At 38.4% G+C, this 18899-nt stretch overlaps 1 protein-coding gene across 10 annotated transcripts in view; it reads left to right on the top strand.

Annotated features, from left to right (window-relative positions):
- HDAC4 (histone deacetylase 4) overlaps window positions 1-18899 on the top strand; it is a 516681-nt gene that overhangs the window by 380801 nt on the left and 116981 nt on the right. For 9 of the 10 annotated variants that reach the window (XM_029068939.2, XM_029068943.2, XM_029068940.2 and 6 more), the window contains 2 exons: window positions 11851-11982; window positions 16356-16468. In XM_029068939.2, coding sequence (XP_028924772.1) covers window positions 11851-11982; window positions 16356-16468 — 245 coding nt within the window. The remainder of the gene's footprint in view (window positions 1-11850; window positions 11983-16355; window positions 16469-18899) is intronic. The other variant, XM_029068948.2, reaches the window with a different exon arrangement.

Raw genomic sequence — 18899 nt, 5'->3', positions numbered from 1 at the left:
TCTGCCTCTGGCCTGGAACTCTCCCTCTTCACATCAGACAGATGATCACTCTCCCTACTTTCAAAGCCTTATTAAAAGCACATCTCCTCCAATAGATCTTCCTCCACTAAGCCCTCGTTTCCTCTTATCCACTTCCTTCTGTATTGCCTTTGCACTTGGATTTGTATCCTTTATTTACCTCTCCCTCAGCCCCACTGCACTTGTATACATATCCATAATTCATTATTTATATTAATATCTGTCTCGCTATCTAGACTGTAAGCCTGCTGTGGGCAGAGAACATGTACCGTACTCTCCCAAGTCCTTAATCCAGTGCTCTGCATACAGTAAGCCTCAATAAATACCACTGATTGATTGACATAAACATCTTACACAAATTAAAGTGGTTCTTTAAACATACTTCAGCAGCCTTTGGATAAAGGCATTTGTAACTATTGAAAAGTACTGAATTTAAAATGTTTTCATAGGGAAGCTGAGACTTTATAAGTAGTTGGGGAGAAATTGGACAAAGTAAAGCTATTATAAATGTATAAAAGTAGGTGCATGAAAGTGATCCATCATCCTCCTATCAGCCCAGATGGAATCCTGCCCAGTTCCTCTCAATTTCACTTGTGAATTGATGGTTCGTAAACTCCATTAAAATTCATTTTTAGTTTTGTTTCTTTATTGTTTCCATAGTCATTGTAAGGCCAAAAATCTTTGTATTTCTGGAAGGAGTTCATTGATGATCATTTAATTAAAAAACAGCATTTCCCAACAAAATTTTTGTTAGCTGAAAAGACAAATTCATGGCTTACTATGCCTCTTTTCAAACTAACTGACCATTCTGCCTAAAACAAATCCCAGCTTGTCAGATCCATTGGGAGCAGGCTTGAGAAAAGCAATTCAAAGACCTCTAGAAAGAGATTGCTATGACTACAGTTTTGTTCTGTTTTATTAAAGTCCCATTGATAATACGCTAAAATCGAATAAGCTTCCTTTCAGACTTCAAACTAAGGGGTACCAATAATGGTGATGAAATAAATTAGTTTGGCACTTGTAACAAAGTAAGATCATTTTGTAAATATACTGAAAAAAATAATTGAAATGTGCAATTCAAAGAAGAAATTGTTACAGTTGACTAAGGCTAAGAAGGACATTGTAAGCTAGATTGCATACCCCTTAAGGGCAGGGAACATTTCTACTTTTCTGTACTACTCTTTCAGGAACTCAGTACAGTGCTTGGCCCAGAGTAAGCATTCAGTAAATCCTGTGACTGAATGAAACACACTGATGTGAAATGGGTTAACCCAAGAACATTTCCCTTTGGAAGGTGATGTTCCTCCTTTGCTCTTCATTTTATTCTGAAAACTTTGACTTGTGAAACTGAGAAAAAAAGACTTTGCTTTCACTACTGTTTTTCATTTTTCAAACAGTCAGATCGACCCAAAAATTGGCATCTTTAGAAAAGAAGCACATAATAATATCATAAATAATTTCTAACAAGCGTTCCTGGAAAATCAAAGTGCGTGAACCAGTAAACACTAATAGCAAGCCATTAGTGCAGCCCTTGCCTCTTAAAGATATGTGCCTTATTCTCAAATTTTGTTTTCACTGTTTTTTGAAGAAAAAGATTAATCTGCTCATTTAATCTGGGTGTTCCATTTCTGCATAAAATTATTTTACTGTTAGACTCCTTGGAGTTGTTGATTTTTTAATTATGTCCACTCTAGCGATCAATTAATCATTATGTAGCACTTAGTATGTGTAGAGCACTGTACTAAGAATTTGGGAGAGTACAGTATAACAGAGTTGGTAGACATGTTCCCTGCCCACAATAATCTTAAAGTCAGTTCTCTGAGTGGCTACTTTTCAGGCTTTTTTTGTTTTTGTGGTTCATCCTCACACTTTCCCCTCCATGCCGTTCTCTACTTCCTCATTAAGACAGGAAAAAAACCAACTTCATATTACCCTATAGAACATCTTTCAGTAATGATATATTGCATGGCATAGTAAATAGAGTATAAGCCTGGGGGTCAGAAATTCATGAGTTCTAATCCCAGCTCTGTCACGTGTCTGCTGTGTGACTTTGGACAAGTCACTTCACTTCTCTGGGCCTCAGTTACCTCATCCGGAAAATGGGGATTTAAAATGTGAGCCCCACATGGGACAGGGACTGTGTCCAACCTGATTTGCTGTGTCTACCCCAGCGCTTAGTACAGTGCATGGCACACAGTAAGTGCTTAACAAATGCCATTATTATTATTATTACTACAAGTGTTTTGGAAATCTTTCTATTACTGTTCTTAACTTTAACTTCTTCAGAATGTATACTTTTTAGCCTACCTCCAACTAGTAGACCAGAATCTTCACTATTCATTGTTCACACAGGATTCATGCCTGTAGCTTACATTAGAATTACTATACCCTAGGAATTAGTCTTGGATATAATTATGTTGCTCACACTACTTTAGTGGGATGGCTCATTAAAATGACTTCATTAGCACAATGCAAATCAATGGAAATGTCACACATGTTGGTATGCAGTTTTAGGCATAACCTAAGAAATTAATGTTATCATCAACCTAATATCAGTTTAGTTTACACTCATTGGAGACCCCAATTAAAGCCTAACTTTAGGGGGATGATGTTCTTTTACTGTGACCATTCATCTCTGGGTCTATTCACTGTTTTGAACTGCCTCTGTATAAGTATTATTAACAGGATCTAAGACAGCACCATCTTTCAGTAGCTATAAGTTCAACAAATACACTCATCGTCTCTGAGAGGGACGCACAAAACAAATCAAGGTTAATGAGTTGGTTACATTTTTATTTGTTTGTATTCAGCAAGCCAATTAAATAAACGAAACATAAACAGAGTACATATTAGTGTTAAGCATTTTATATATTGAATTAAATTTGAGTCATAGATATTCAACAATTTTTTAAAAGGCAAGATTTAACTCTTGAAATAAGTCATCATCCTTACTGTTGTTTTTCATAATGCTAGACACTTTAACTTTGCCTTTCATGTGGTTTAAGTATTCAAATACAAAACGTTTGGAAAAAATTTCACTTTTCTCCAACTATCTTACACATAGGTGTATACACACACACACAAACACCTACACTTTTTTCCTATTGAGCAGAAACAAGAAAAAATGGAATTCTTAGTCCCCTGTAGGAACCGAAAGTTTTTGATTCATCTAAGATGGCATTTTAAGCCCTATGGAGCTTGAAACCACTGTGGATTCTGAGTCCAGTGATGTTGATTTCCAGCATATTTGCTAACTGTGCTAGGGAAGCCGGGCAAGAATTTGAAGTATCCCATGACACTTCACTGGAAAGATCCATCCTTGCTTCATATGTGTTCTAAAGTTGTTTTGCCTACCAGCAGACCTGTGCCCAACAGCTGTTTTAGAATGTGGTGGAGGACTGCCTGATTCTGCTTTTCTGTGAGCCAGGCTTTGACGGCATCTGCAATTTCCTATGCAGTCAGCTTAATGCTTTCAGTTTCCATCATTGGACTCGCTTTGTCAGCATACCCAGCTTTCCGAATGGTTTCGCTCTCAAACTGTTGTTTTGCAAGTTGAGTGCCTTACGGTTGAAAGCCGGAGACTTATCCTTAAGATGTTAGGAAATGGAAGATAATGTACGCTGATTTTTAGGATGGAGCAAGGTAAACTTCTCCCACCAGTGTTTCCTGAGAGGGGTGGATTTTTTAAACAACAGAACCAAGATAAACACCATTGCCTCCTTTGAGGAGCCTGTCACAATAATGACTGCTGCTGTTTTTCTTTTCAGTCACCAGTGCAGTTGCCAAAGCTGAAGATTGATTAAATAAGTCCATTCATTTCTCTAATCATGATGATTGCTTCCTGTTTTTCTCCGAAACCTTCCTTAAAACCTATTGATCCATCTCTTTTGTTGATAGTTTCTAGTTCTTTCCATCTTTTTTGGCCAGATAGAGCTATGGGTGACATGTTCTTGGAATCTTTTCTTGTTAGATAACTCGGAAAGTTTTGGAATCTTTCCTATTAATTGCTACTAATGCCCTCTTGGGAGTTGGAGAAGAACTTTTCTTCAGTTCCGTATGGCTATTTAAAAATTAAGTGTTCTGGTACAAAACAGCATTTGCCCATTGTTTCATTAGAGCTAAGATCCATTTTTTGTCCGCTTCGGTGACTTTTTTTCTTAATGTATTCATTTTGTGATATGATTTTGTGTGACATAGCAAGAGGATGTGACTATCCAAGGGTTATGTTACGTAGGTGAAGTAGATATGTACAGTGTCACCATGCTGTTTTGAAGTCCTACAGAAATGCTCTAAGATTCTGGGATAAGTTTATAGGTTTTCAATGAGCAAAATTATCTGACAACTCATTGTGTTAAAAGTAAATATGATTATATGATGAAGTATTTGGCTTAATTGATTAACAAACAAATAAGATTTCTCTCACCGGTTCTGATTAATTGAATACCTTACTACCTTAAGGCTTATTTTGTGAAAAATGCAATGAAACGGACATAGAGTGAATTGAATCTGAAGTATGGAGTAGGAATGAATTTTGAAAGAATCATTGAATTTCCTGCTTTTGAGAATGTCAGTCCAGTTCAAGAAAGGGTCTTTGTTGCCCCATTCACATGTTCTCTCAGATGATGACAAGGTCAAAAACTGAGACTTCTGCATTCTGAGTCTCTTGTTCCAGATTCCTTCATCTGACCTGCAGCAGAAATTCCTGTAGCTAGTGAGAAATATGTAAAATGGTCAAAGTTATGGCCTGCATTTACAAGAAAGGTGATAAATGTGTTCTCTTTACTCAGTTCTTCCATGGTGTACATTTTCAGTGTGTGTTTTGATAAGAAGGCTCTTAGGTAACATTCTTCCAGTGATCCCATGTCATCCTGGATAGAACACAGTGTGATGTCAGAAGCAATGGTTGTGTGCATTTCTGCATGTCAAAAAAGAGAATACCACAACTCATGGGTTTTCTTTAGATAGGATTGGTTGAGAATGTAACTGCTAAGTTATATGAGAACTGAGTATATTTTTTACAGGGATTGACATAACCAGATATTCAGTGCTGTTCTGAAATCAGTTCAAGGCAAATAAAGGAAAAAAGACACTCTTTGGGCATCCTAACAGTTTCTGACTGGGCTGTTGCTCCCGATGTTCCTTCCAGAATTCAAGCGACTGTATTTTCCAAAGACGAGTGTCTTTGAAAAGAGGCGGTCTGAAAGCATTGTAAATGGCTTTTGTCATATTTAAGTAATTTGGGCACACCTATATCCGGACAAGGCATGCAAAACTCACAAAAGCAACCATGATTAAATTATAGTTCTTTTCATTTGCTTGTTCTCATCCAGTGAAAATAAGAAGAGGATTACATGATTGTCCTCACTTAATCAGGTTTTGCTTCATGCTTCTAATCACCTCCGTAACTCTAGATTATGAGCTCCTTGTGGGCAGAGAATGTGTCTGCTGACTTTCATTTATTCAGTCGTATCGATTAGACTGTGAGCCCATCATTGGGCAGGGATTGTCTCTATCTGTTGCCAAATTGTACATTCCAAGCACTTAGTACAGTGCTCTGCACATAATGCTCAATAAATACTATTGAATGAATGAATGAATTTATTGAGCATTTACTGTGTGCAGAGCACTGTACTAAGCGCTTAGAAAGTACAATTCAGCAACATATAGAGACAATCCCTACCCAACAATGGGCTCCCAGTCCAGAAGGCGGGAGATAGACAACAAAACAAAACGATTAAATAATGATGATTCTGATGATATTGGTATTTGTTAAGTGCTTACTATGTGCAGAGCTCTGTTCTAAGCGCTGGGGTAGACACAAGGGAATCAGGTTGTCCCCCGTGGGGCTCACAGTCTTAATCCCCATTTTACAGATGAGGTAACTGAGGCCAGAGAAGTGAAGTGACTTGCCCAAAGTCACACAGCGGACAGGTGGCAGAGCGGAGATTCGAACCCATGATCTCTGACTCCAAAGCCCATGCTCTTTCCACTAAGCCACGCTGCTTCTCTAACTGGTGGTATTTGTTAAGTGCTTCCTATGTACAGAGCACTGTTCTAAGCGCTGGGGGAGATACAGGGTAATCAAGTTTTCCCACGGGAGGCTCACAGTCTTAATCCCCATTTTACAGATGAGGGAACTGAGGCACAGAGAAGTTAAGTGACTTGCCCACAGTCACACAGCTAAGTGGCAGAGCCGGGATTCAAACTCATGACCCCTGACTTCCAAGCCCGTGCTCTTTCTGCTGAGCCATGCTGCGAATTATAGATATATGCACATCATTAATAAAATAGAATAATACCAACTCTAGTGTCCTCTCCCAAGTGCCTAATAAGGTGATCAGCAAAGAGTAAGTGCTCAATAAATAGCCTTGTTATATTGATTAGGTCTTTTACATGTTTCCTCTCTTTATGCTGTGAAAAGCAGCCCATAATATATTGAAAGAAAAAAATATTTGGTCACTTTTTTAAGTTGACATGTTAAATTAATCTATTTTTAAAGAAAGATAAATCTCTTCATAGAGGTCATCAATTTCATTAGTTGTTTGCCTTGCACACTTACATTTTTCATCTTATTAAGAGGGGAAAGAAGCTACATCACATGTGTTTGGGGTTAATAGAAAAACAACTAATAAGATGAATCTACCAAAACATTGCTTTTAAATGGAGCTTGGGTTTGCTGTTCATGGCAAATGTATTTGATTATTTTCCCTCTAAACTTTAGAAAAGAATGTGAAGAAGTATTTGGTGTAAGTTCCAAAACTCCTGAATATTTTAAAGTTGTTGCCTAACCCTCACAAAAATGAAATCATATGCCAGATCTGTGAATAAAATATATTGGATAAAGAAAAGGGAAGAAGATGATAAATCATTCCAAATGAAATCTTAGAGAAACAGCATGGCCTAGCGGAAAGAGCGCAACACTGGAAGTCCAAAACCTCAGTTTTAACTCCAGTTCCACCATTTGCTTGTTGTGTGACTTTAGGCAAGTCACTTAACTTCTCTGACCCTTAGTTTCCTCAACTATAAAATAGGTATTAAATGTCCCTTCTTCCTCCCCATTAGACTGTGAGCCACATGTGGGACAGGGACTGTGCCAGATCTTTATCTATCCTAGGACTTGACAGCATGCTTGGAACATAGTAAGCACTTAACCGATACCACAATTGTTATTATTGTTGTTTGGTGTTGGGCAGTAGGGAAGTAATCATGATGCCAGAGAAGGTTCAGGAACTTGTTCTGACTTGACCTCGCCACCTCTTCCCATTGGAAGTATGAGCTCCCACACCACTTTTCCTTCACCTCCCCAAGTACTACTTGTGCGACAAAACCCGGTGGAGGATGAGAGTGGGCAGGAGCAGAAACATGCATTGCTACTACCGGGCCCCTTGGCTTGGGTTCTTAGTGGCTTCAGTTCTACCCCTGATGTGATGGGATGGTGGCAATTCTAAAGTAATTAGGACTAGGAAAGTCTTATCTGTCTTAGGAGGTGTAATTCACCTCATTGCTTTTAAGGAAAATTATCCTCAATTACAAAGTGTTCTCTCTGAATGAACAGACTCCCTTAGTTTCTAAATTAACAAGCATCCAGCATTTCATTACAGTACATTACTATTCTTCCGATACTTGAGCATTGGGCTTTTTCAATGCACAGTTTCTGTGAATTGACTCACAATTACTTTAAATGACATTAAACATATTCACTGTTAGCAACACTCTACCTTTGCGGCCACATGTAAAGATGAATGTCGACTTCCAGGAAGGAAATTATTGTTAAATTAAGTTGAGCCCCAAGTATGTGACATCTGTTTTACTTTGATTTTAAAATAGCTGAGTAACACATTTTGGGAAGATATCTTTCAAAATGGGTTTTTACTTTATTTTTTTGTGGGGTTTTTTTGTTTTGTTTTGTGGCTTTGGTCAGACAGCCAGTAGGGTTAAAGCCCCAGCCATGTTTGAAGGGCATTTATCTAAGATCTTCAGAAATTAAGCCTGCTAGTGTTTAGAATTGTAGATAATTGTATAGTTTTAAGGGCTGTTTATCTCATTTTATTGAGACTCTGTTACTCTTGTGAAATATACAAAAATGAAGAGGCAGTAGAACAGATTAGAAATGTCTTTATTTGCCATTCCTTAGGCCTCTTTGGAATGATAGCGTATTCTAGAAAAACATCCAGGAATTGCAGTTAGAGTTATCCAAATGATATTTCACACTTTGGAAGGATTTTATGCTTGGAAACAAGAAAATAATATATGTTTTAAATCCTTTGTTCTTTCTTGTAAAACTAGAGAATTTTCTTTAGTGGTAGCGTCAGGATATGGGTTATTTTTGCACTTTTTATATTAAATGTATTCCAATTCAGTGTTCAAAATTGTCAGTGGTAAGTCAACAAATATCTAAAAGCCTACAGTGTACCTAAAACTACACTAGCTAAATGAAGGAACAAATGTTCCCCCTGCCCTTAAGGAGCTTAGAGTCTAAAACAGGTCAAGGCAGACAATTTTCATAAATGTATTCACCCATTCAGTCTTATTTATTGAACACTTACTGTGTGCAGAGTAGTATTGCTCTACTAAATCCAAATGTTTATTGAGGAGAAGTCTGTCATGAATTATACTGGCAGATTGGAAAAGAATGATGTCAATCAGTAAAAACTTCATGGCAGATTTCTGATGTGGCCTGCCAGTTAAAAGGTGTTGGGTGGAGGAGGTTGTATGGTAAATATGAAAAGCAGCATGACTTAGTGGAAAGAGTACCGGCTTAAGAATCAGAGGTCGTGGGTTCTAATGCTGATTCTGCCTCTAATCAGTTGTGTGACTGACTTCTCTGTGCCTCAGTTACTCATCTGTAAAATGGGGATTGAGTCTGTGAGCCCCACGTGGGACAACCTGACTACCTTCTATCTACCTCAGTGCTTAGAACAGTGCTTGGCACATAGTAAGCACTTAGCAAATGCCATCATTATTATCATAACTATAAGACAACAAGGTTTTACCGTGCTTTCAGTCAACCTAGACAGGGGTTTAATGACAGGAGAGGAAGGACCAGTTCATGGGGGCTTTGGAAAAGCAAGCTAGGTTTGAAAAGCAAGTGTGGCCTGTGGGAGCAGTCAGGCAGAGATCTGGAGATGCAGAACTTGAAGGCCACAAACACAACCTGGTATCTGATCTCATCTCATCTCAAGGAGGTTTAAGGATCAAAGTATTCCACACACCACAACTGGAATTGGTCTGAGAAGCCAATTTTAACTGAAGAGTGCAGAATATTTTGGAGGGGGGAGCGTCTGGAGACTCAGAACCAGCATCATCTCCAACAGTATTCATTGAGCACACGTTCTGTGCAGAGCATTGTATCATGCCTTTGGGAGACATAAAGCAGTGTATTCTCTGTGGTACTTATTGAGTGTTAAAACTGTATGCAGAGCGCTGTGCTAATCGCTTGGGAGAGTACAGTGCAAGAGTTGGTAGATCCATTCCCTGCCCACCATGAGCTTACAATATAGAGGGGAAGATAGACATTAGCCCTGCCATCAAGGAACTTACAGTTTAACAGGGAAGGAAAGCAGATCCAGCTGTTTATACATTCACTGTTGAATGAGTCCAACAGGGAGAGATTATGAGAATCTAAGAGTGAAGTAAGCGAGTAATGGATAAGGGATTCAGCAGTGGAGATAAAGAAGAGTGGAGAGATACGGATTATGTTGTGCAGAAGGAAGCACTGAGACTTGGCTACTGATTGAGGGATGAAGAGGTTGTGGAGGGCACATGACAGAGAAGTGTGAAATGCAAACCTGAGGATATGGTTTAAGGTGATGACAGAATATCCAGTTTGAGACCACCTGAAAAATGGGAACCCTGGTAATAAAATGAGTAATAAGATTATTGGGTTCAGGTAATGAAAGAAGCCATGAGAGTGCTTGAGCCCAGTGAGAAGGCAAATGTAGAAGGAAAAGGAGTAGAGGCTTTCCACAGAGGTGATTATTTCAGAAAACGGACTGGCTATGAACTGTATTTTGAATCAAAACGTCCAGCTTTTTGCCTATGGATCAAAAGTGCTCTGCGGTTTGCTCTTTGCCTGATAAAAACAAAAAAAAACCACATCAAGAAAGCACAAAAGAAATGTAATCTTTGCTGAAATGTAATCTTTTAAAATATTTTTGATCAAGAAACAGATGTTAATTCCAGCTGTGAAAAACACCTCCATTGAATAGACCTGGGTATATGCTCTGGACTTAAATACCGAATATGGAAATCAGTGCTTTTTGGTACAGGCTTCAGAGTTTACCTGAACATCCAATGAATTATTGATGAAAAATATTTATTTTAAATGGAAATAGGCTAGAAGTGTCTGCCTTAACAATGAGGCATGTGTCAGGAGGATGGGACTGTTCCCATGCCTATTGATCAATTTTTGAAATAATGTTGAGAAGCCTTTCTCTTAAGACAGAAATGAATCTGCTTTATTTTAACCACAGGAAAGAGCCCATTTATAATGCAATCTTTCCAGTCTCTAGTTGTGTTGGTCTGGCAAACAACAGATTTGAATTCATTCTTCTTGCATTTTATATGTAAATGCTATGCCCTTCCTGAATGTGTTTTGAATATCTTGATAAGTCTGACACTTTTCTTACCATTTTTTATCACCTTTAAAACTAAATTTAGGAAGACAGTTTTTCCTTCTCTTTCTATTGCATGTGGGAAAATAGCTTTTTTCTTCCATACCAAAGATGTTTTAAAGCCTTTGGTTGTAAGTGTATCCATTTTTGCTCTTTGGATACTGCAGATTTTAGCCACAGTTCTGTTAGCCAAAACAGTCTTGGTGGGAATATACCTATACTAATCACCTACGATTCTAACCCTTTCTTAATTCTGATTATGAAAAAGGCATGAAGATTGCATTGCTTCTTTCTAGAGAGCACCATGGACTGCCTTTGCAAAATAATTAAAGATAGCAGCAAGCGCCATGGGCTGCCTTTGCAAAAGAATTAAAGACAGCAGCACTTCAATAGTCCTATAAATTTGCAAATCTGCAAAGTGTTAGAAGCTTGAAAGCAGTCAAGTAAACTCAAAACTCAAGATTCAATTAACAATCTTCCCTTTGTGAGATTCTTCTCCATCAGTATAACCTCCACCTATGGGAGGTATTCTTCTGTTTTGTAAGAAAGTGGCTAATTTATGTTTAGTTAAGACATCCTTTTCTCCCAAGAATATAATTTTTCCACTCTCTTCAGTGTTCTCGAATAAAGCATCTTTGAAGTACCAAGATTGTTGCTCACATTTGAGAGGATGAATTACTTTGGATAATCTTCATACTAAAGGAAAAGACCTAGTATTCTACTGGAAAATCCTGTTAAGATCCTAGCAGTGATCACTTAGGAAGGATTCTGAAGTTGTAGGGGGGTATTTTAGTGGTGTTTCAGCTAAAGACAGAGCTTTGAAAACACCTCCTTTGTGCTATCTCTTTCAGATCCTACAGATTAAAGTAACTCTTGCAAGCTTGCAATAAATCCACCAAGGCATTGGTTTCTGTTTAATTGGTAAATGTGATAGCTGCCTTATTTTGTGATGACACTATTAAGTCACACATGCCACTGTGTGCATAGGAGAGATGCCAAAGGCATCATACTTTTTATTCATTACTCTAGGCTGATGAATTAGACTGATAATACTTGATTTCCATAGACCCTGTGAATGCTTTCCTTCACACTCCAGTGGATTGCATCCGTGTTAAGCTAATATTTATCCAGTGTATATCTTTAAAGGGAAACCGCAAATAAGATGATATTGAACCAAACTGTGTTTGCATGGCAGTAATGACATCTCCTTTTTGTGCAGCCTCTGAACCCAATCTGAAATTACGATCCAGGCTAAAGCAGAAAGTTGCTGAAAGACGGAGCAGCCCCCTGTTACGCAGGAAAGATGGCCCAGTGGTTACTGCTCTTAAAAAGCGTCCATTGGATGTCACAGGTATGTTAGATAAGAAACTGAAATCATACCACCTGCCTGCCAGATTCTCTGTGAGGCTTCCCGGGAAAAAGACAAAAATGACTTTTAGCTCTGAAAATTATTTAGTCTGGATCTCTCCTCCTTCCCCCTTATAATGTTCAGCAGAAAAGATGAGCGTGACCTTTTTGACTTTTTGAAGGTTGAGTAGTCTACAGTGAAACTGTTAGACCCTCTTCTCTGTAGACAACTGAGTTGGCAGAGATCTGCCAACTCAGATCTTTTCAGTAAAGTCCAGAGTTTCCCAAGCAGTTTATTTTCCCAAGTTTGGACTGTTGACTGTATTAGTCAGCTGTAGCTATGGCTACAGTGAAGTGCTTCAGTATTGTTGTAGGTGTTCATATTCAGCCTCAAGTTGATGAAATTTCTCAAAATGAATCTATATAGTTCTAGAGGTGAAGAAGGTTTTGAAAGCCATACTTCTTAAATATGATTTCCTTGGAAAAGGTAGTTTCAAAAGGGAATTTGTTGCTGGCCTTCTTTTGACCTTCATTGCCCATTAAGTAATTGCCTTTAGGAGGGATTTTGACTGAGAGAACTGTATAGAATTTCATCTTTTTGGTTAATAGCCTCTGTTTCTCATCTTGAGCATAGCAAAAAAAACCCCAATTACCATAAAGTTTACTATTGAGCACCATCTAGAGGTGAAAGTATATAAATTCATGAAAGCAGAGCACACACTATGGAATCGCTTGTTCTAGTCTCCATATCATTTCTATTTGACTGTTTTCCTCCACTATCATGGTGCTAATATCAAATAAGGAGGTAGTGGTCACCATTTTAAAATGACATCAGGACAAATGATTGCTAAATGTGTCCCTGAATGTTGCCTACTGCAACAAATGGAAAACCTCTAAAAATATGGTGTGTTTGAAGTTGCTGAAATTCAAGTGTTTAATTTGGAAGAACTTCAGAAAGACAAAGCTCATGTCAGAGTTTTATCTCCGTGATTTGTGAAGGGTCAAAGCAGGCTTCTAAAAGGTAATCATTTTAAGCAAACTGATTCAGTGCTGAGGATCACATACCTTATATTTTGCTACCAGCAAGGTTTCTTCCTTTTCTTTTATAACCAGTGCAGTGTGGCCTAGTGGAAACAGCATGGGCCTGGGAGTCAGAAGATATGAGTTTTAATCCCAGCTCCGCCGTTTGCTTGCTGGTGACAATGGGCAAGTCACTTACCTTTTCTGTGCCTCAGTTTCCTCATCTATAAAATGGGGATTCAGTACCTGTTCCCAGACTACTTAGACTGAGAGCCCGATGAGGGACAGGGGATGCATCTGACCTGATTGTCTTGTACCTACTATGTCAGGGCTCAGTATGGTGCTTGACACCTAGTAAACACTTAAATGTTGCCATTATTATTACCTCATTTCATTTTGTTTGGTGAAACACTACATCTCCTCTAAGTGTTCTTCTGCTCCATCTATGAGAGTAATCAATTGGATTCGGTGATTAAAAGAATATGTAGATCCTTCTTTAGTTCCAGTAGGGTCAGAGAGAACCGTATCCATCACCAAAGTACTGGTACAAAAGGCAACATCACACTTGTAGGGAGAAAGATGTTATAAACTGGGAGAACCTACCCACCAGTGCGTAATTTCAGCTCAGAGTCGTAAGGCGCAGAACTCAGGTTGAATCATACTGAAACTTGCTGGATCCTTTCGTAATCACCTAGATATGCTAAGCCTAGTTGATAAAATGTAGAGTGTAATTGAAAGGGTCCTGAATAATAACTAAAGACACAATGTATGGATTTTTTCCATAATTTTCCCTAGCCCTAGGTTTTGCCTTATTTTGTTGTTACTTTTATCAAATGCACACATTCTTTTTGGTAGATTTGAGGAACAAATTCAAGGCACTGCTTAGTTTTGCTTTACCGAAAATGTGTCTGGCTGTAGATGGACCAGATTCAATTGTAGCATCTTAACTCTCTCAGATGAGTAGGTGCAGAATTTTTAAAAACTCTCCTAGTCATAGGAAACAATAGTGGTGAGTTGAAGGCAAAGTTTTCTAAGTGGCTTTACAGCATTCAGTGGTCTTCAAATGTGTCATGTCAAAAAGTAAACGTTATGATAGATTCAAGGTTAGCTGCATCAGTCAAAACTAAACATATTTTGGGTATTTCTGCTCGCCTAAATGTACGTACACTATCTGATCAATTTGGCATCTTTCTGAATGAGTGATTTTACTGTTCTACTTCTGTAATCCAGCGATAGCTGGTGTTTAGTTTTTAAAGTGATCTCTTTGAATGTGATTATGTAGAAAGGCAATGATGTTTATTTGTATAAAAGACTTACAGTGAGTCCTCCGTTAACGTGGGAGTTGTAGTCTTAAACAAATTTGCGTCAAGGTAAAATTGTGCTATTATCCCTACCCTTACACACAGCTGTTTGTTTTTTCCCCAAAATCACATGCCCTTCCACCCAGACAGGTGCAGTTTGAGAGAAGGACACTCCCTAAACCATGAATACCTAGACACCCAGCAGTATCAGGGTATCACTCAGAAATAAAAGGTGCTTTTCTAAAAAAAAATCTGACACGTAAAAAAAGTGAAATATTGTATTTCAACTGCAATGTTCATAGTTCATTCAGGTTTATCTTGAATTGGTTATTTCTGAGAACAGAATGTACTTGAGATCCTGTTTACAGTGACTCAGTTTATCCATACTGTTGTTAATCGATTGTAAAATCTTTCTTTACACCCTATCAGTGACTGCAAAAAATTTTTTTGTGATACTTGCCAAGCTCTTCATTAGATTGTGAACTCCTCAAGGGCAGGACACATGATCATTAATTCCATGGAAGCAGCGTGGCCTGGTGGAAAGAGCATGGGCATGGGAGTAAAAGGGTCTGGTTTCTAATCCCAACTCTACCAGATGTCTCCTTTGTGGCTTTGGGCAAGTCACTTTGCTTCTTTCTGCCCCAGTGTCCTTAACTGTAAAATGAGGATTCATTGCCTGTCCTCCCCTGTATTTAGACTGTGAGCCTCAGATGGGACAGGGACTGTGTCCAACCTGTTAACTTGTATCTACCACAATGCTTAGAAGAATGCTTGACGTATAGTAAATGCTTAGCAAATGCCATAATAAGTAAATAAATATCATACTCACCCATGTGCTTAGTACAGTGCTCTGCTACATTAGGCACTCGGATACTAATAAGTGCTTGAGAAGATCTTGAAGTGGAAAACTTAATAAATGGGTATTTCATCCTTGTTAATGGGCGGATAAAATGAAGCCTGTAAGAATATTTTGAAGAACAAATCAGTGGTTAAGTTAGGAGTGTGACCAGAAAATTTAGATTTCCAGTCTTTAATTACAACTCTTGGCATTCTTATCATCATCATTACTGTAATTATTAGTACTGCTTAACAGACATATATTTTGTGTATAGCCCTGTCCTAAGGAATTAAGAGAAGTAGAAGAAACAATTCCTGTCCCCAAGGGATTTAGAATGTAAAGGGATAGACAGACACAAATTGCAAACATACAGTAGGAAAAAGAGAAAGAAAGCATAACTACGACTAGCCAAAGCAAAACAGGCAAAAAAAGAATGAAGAAACTGATAGACATATGAGAGCTACATAGTTGTGGGGATAGCAGCTTGGCTCAGTGGAAAGAGCCCGGACTTGGGAGTCAGAAGTCATGGGTTCTAATCCCAGCTCCACCACTTGTCAGCTGTGTGACTTTGGGCAAGTCACTTCACTTCTCTGTGCCTCAGTTACCTCATCTGTAAAATGGGGATTAAGACTGTGAGTCCCACCTGGGACAACCTGATCACCTTGTATCCCCCCACCAACACTTAGAACAGTGTTTCACACATAGTAAGCGCTTAATAAATGCCATCATTATTAAAGCATCATTAGGGAGGTTGACCCTGTGATTGAGGTGTCATTTTAGTCAGGCTTTAAAGGTGAAAGAGGGTTGTGGTTTGGCAGATTTGATGTTGGGTTTTGGTATCATGCACTATGGGGAAGAGTATGCGTAGTGAGTCAGAAACAGAAGAATTGAGACCAAAATGTAATTTGGAGTGAAGTGTGCAAGCTGGAATGTAGTCTAGAGAGTGGGAAGGTAAGTAAGCAGGACACATCTGGTAGAGAGCTTATTCACACCCGTTTTAAGTTTTCCAATGCTATTTTGGAAACTTTAAAAATATGTAATAAACAAAACTTCAATATTCTTAATATTCAAAAGAAAATATGAAGATTTTAGACTTAAGTCACATGTAATCTATGTATTGCATATTTTTTATTAGACCTTTCTTTTCCTCAAATGTCCTGGCTCTTTGTAATATTTTTCAATGATTCTGATCGTACCTTTTATTTGTGACTTTTTCAGATTCTGCCTGCAATAGTGCTCCTGGGTCTGGTCCCAGTTCTCCCAACAACAGTTCCAATAATATCAGCAATGAGAATGGAATTGCTGGATCTGTCACAAGTATTCAAGCAGAGGTTGGTGGTGGTCTTTTCTCCAACAGCAGTCCCCATTATAACACCCTTCTTTTAAGGTTCTTTTGTGATATCTCTCTCTCTATGGCCCATTTGAATTTTAATACTGGTATTACTTGCCATGTTGTCTCACATAGAATACACTCTCTCTCTCTCTCTCTCTCTGTGTCTCTCTCTCTCTCTCTCACTCTCTCCCCACCCTCCCTTAACTTAAGCACTTTCCCCCTCTTCCTTTGAATTATTTTGACTGACTTGAATAGAGCAATTAAAGCCCATTTCAGTGTAGCGTTGATAACATCTCTGATCTATTAGCAATCAATTAACACAGTTCCCTTTTGACTATAAGATAACACCTTGAAAATTAAGTACTCTATTTACATCTGTTCACCAAAAAAAATTGAATTCAATGTCTTTCATTATTGAGTCATATTTACATTTTTATTTGATTGTGTAACGATAGTCTATTTTATCATTGCTTCTTAATGTATTGTTTCGGCCAATTTTCGATCCCACTAATGCATTAATGTACATTATATATTTCCTATGGGAAATTACATTTAGCACTCTCTTGCTTAGCACTCTATTTTCAAGGAACCAATTAAGAATGCTAACTGGGGTACAGCAGTATAGCATTTCTGTTTCTAAAAGGCTGGCATAAATTTCAAACCAGTAGTCCTCATAAGGAGATATATTTTGCACATGACCATGGTATTTCTAATACAGCAACCAAGCATCATTTACATAGCACAAAATAAAGTGCATTTAGTCTCTTCCTTTATTTTACCCTTCACCAAAATGATTGTGGTCCTTATTAGGTTTTTCTTCCTATGTAATCGTATGTCTGGCTATTAATCACCAGAATATCCATTAGGGATCTAATACTTATTTTTCAGCGAATCAATCCAGCCTCCAAGGTTAGAAACAGTAATGCTTATTTAATATCACCAGAAAACAGCCACAGAACAGTTTATACAAAAATAAATAATTTACTAAACACGTTATATTCACCTTAAAATGTCTTATAATCCTCAAGCCCTTCAAGTGATATTCAGGGTTGTTTCAATCATATCCCACATGTAATGCTCACTTGAAAGAAACTTTGTGGTTGAAGACTGGCCTTTAGAAAAATCTAATAGAATGTGGGTAATAATACAGATTGGAAAATATAAGACTTGTAGTCAGTTATGGGACTATAACTGATGACCTTTAAACCGAGTTTATTGGAGGCATTTTCCTCAGACAGTGGTGTACTTGGTATTTGGCCCAATGTATATATTTCAGGTTTGCTTGCTCACACAGAGCTAGCAGAGACATTAAGCCGAAAATAAGGTTCAGCCAGATGAGGTGAGGTAAAGTGACAGCCAGTTAGAGACCTTTATATGGGAATTTTTTTGCGAGTTCAGCGAATACCATTTGTTTCAACTTCTAAACTACCAGGGTTGCAGCTGAAGCCGTTACCCCAAGACCCTGACAACTTGGGGTCTCCAAAGGGAGGAGAAATAGTGACCTGAACCTCTTCTGCTCCTGCCTCTAGGCTAGCTGGCCTCATTCTTTGAATACCAGCATGGCCAGTATTGGCAGCTGGAGCACCCCACCCCATCCTCCCATTAGCTTCCATTGGTTTATTCCTGCCGGCGAGCTTAGCGAGAAGCAGCGTGGCTTAATGAAAATGGTACGGGCTTGGGAATCAGAGGTCATGGGTTCTAATCCCGGCTCCGCCACTTGTCTGCTGTGTGACCTTGGACAAGTCACTTAACTTCTCTGTGCCTCAGTTCCCTCATCTGTAAAATGGGGATTAAGACTGAGCCCCACGTGGGACAACCTGATTACCTTGTATCTACCCCAGTGCTTAGAACAGTGCTTGGCACATAGTAAGTGCTTAACATCATCATACCAGAAAGTATTGCTTGGGAGTCAGAGGTGAACCTCAGAGAGGAGAGGGGTGCCTCGGCTGGTTTATACGTTAAGATTGTAGTTTCAGTTTTCAGCAGGCTTTCACCCTAGAGAGGGAGACTGTCATTAATATAAATAAATTAATAAATGCAATCGATCGATTTTTAATACTTTGAAAACAGAAAGCAAAAGCAGAATGCTTTTGAAGACTGACTCTCAGGTGCACCCTGACCAATTAATATTTTCCATAGCTTTTCATTGCAGTTTTGCAAATTCAATCTTCATGGCATCTATATGTAACAGTTCATTCAGGCATATTTATTAAGCATTTACTGTATACAGAACACTATACTAAGTGCTTGGGAGAGTACAGTATAACAATAAGCAGACACATTCCCTGCCCACAATTGCACAGTCAGTTTGATAACATAAGGATTGTGTTCCTGGAGACCTTCATGTCCCATTATAGTATTGTTATAATATACTATATATATATAAAATACTAAATATAGACTTCTATTTTAGTGCTCAAGCTTTGATC

This window comes from Ornithorhynchus anatinus, chromosome 7, assembly GCF_004115215.2.
Source record: "Ornithorhynchus anatinus isolate Pmale09 chromosome 7, mOrnAna1.pri.v4, whole genome shotgun sequence".
Classification (NCBI taxonomy): Eukaryota; Metazoa; Chordata; class Mammalia; order Monotremata; family Ornithorhynchidae; genus Ornithorhynchus; species Ornithorhynchus anatinus.
This window is presented reverse-complemented; position numbering and strand designations above follow the sequence as displayed.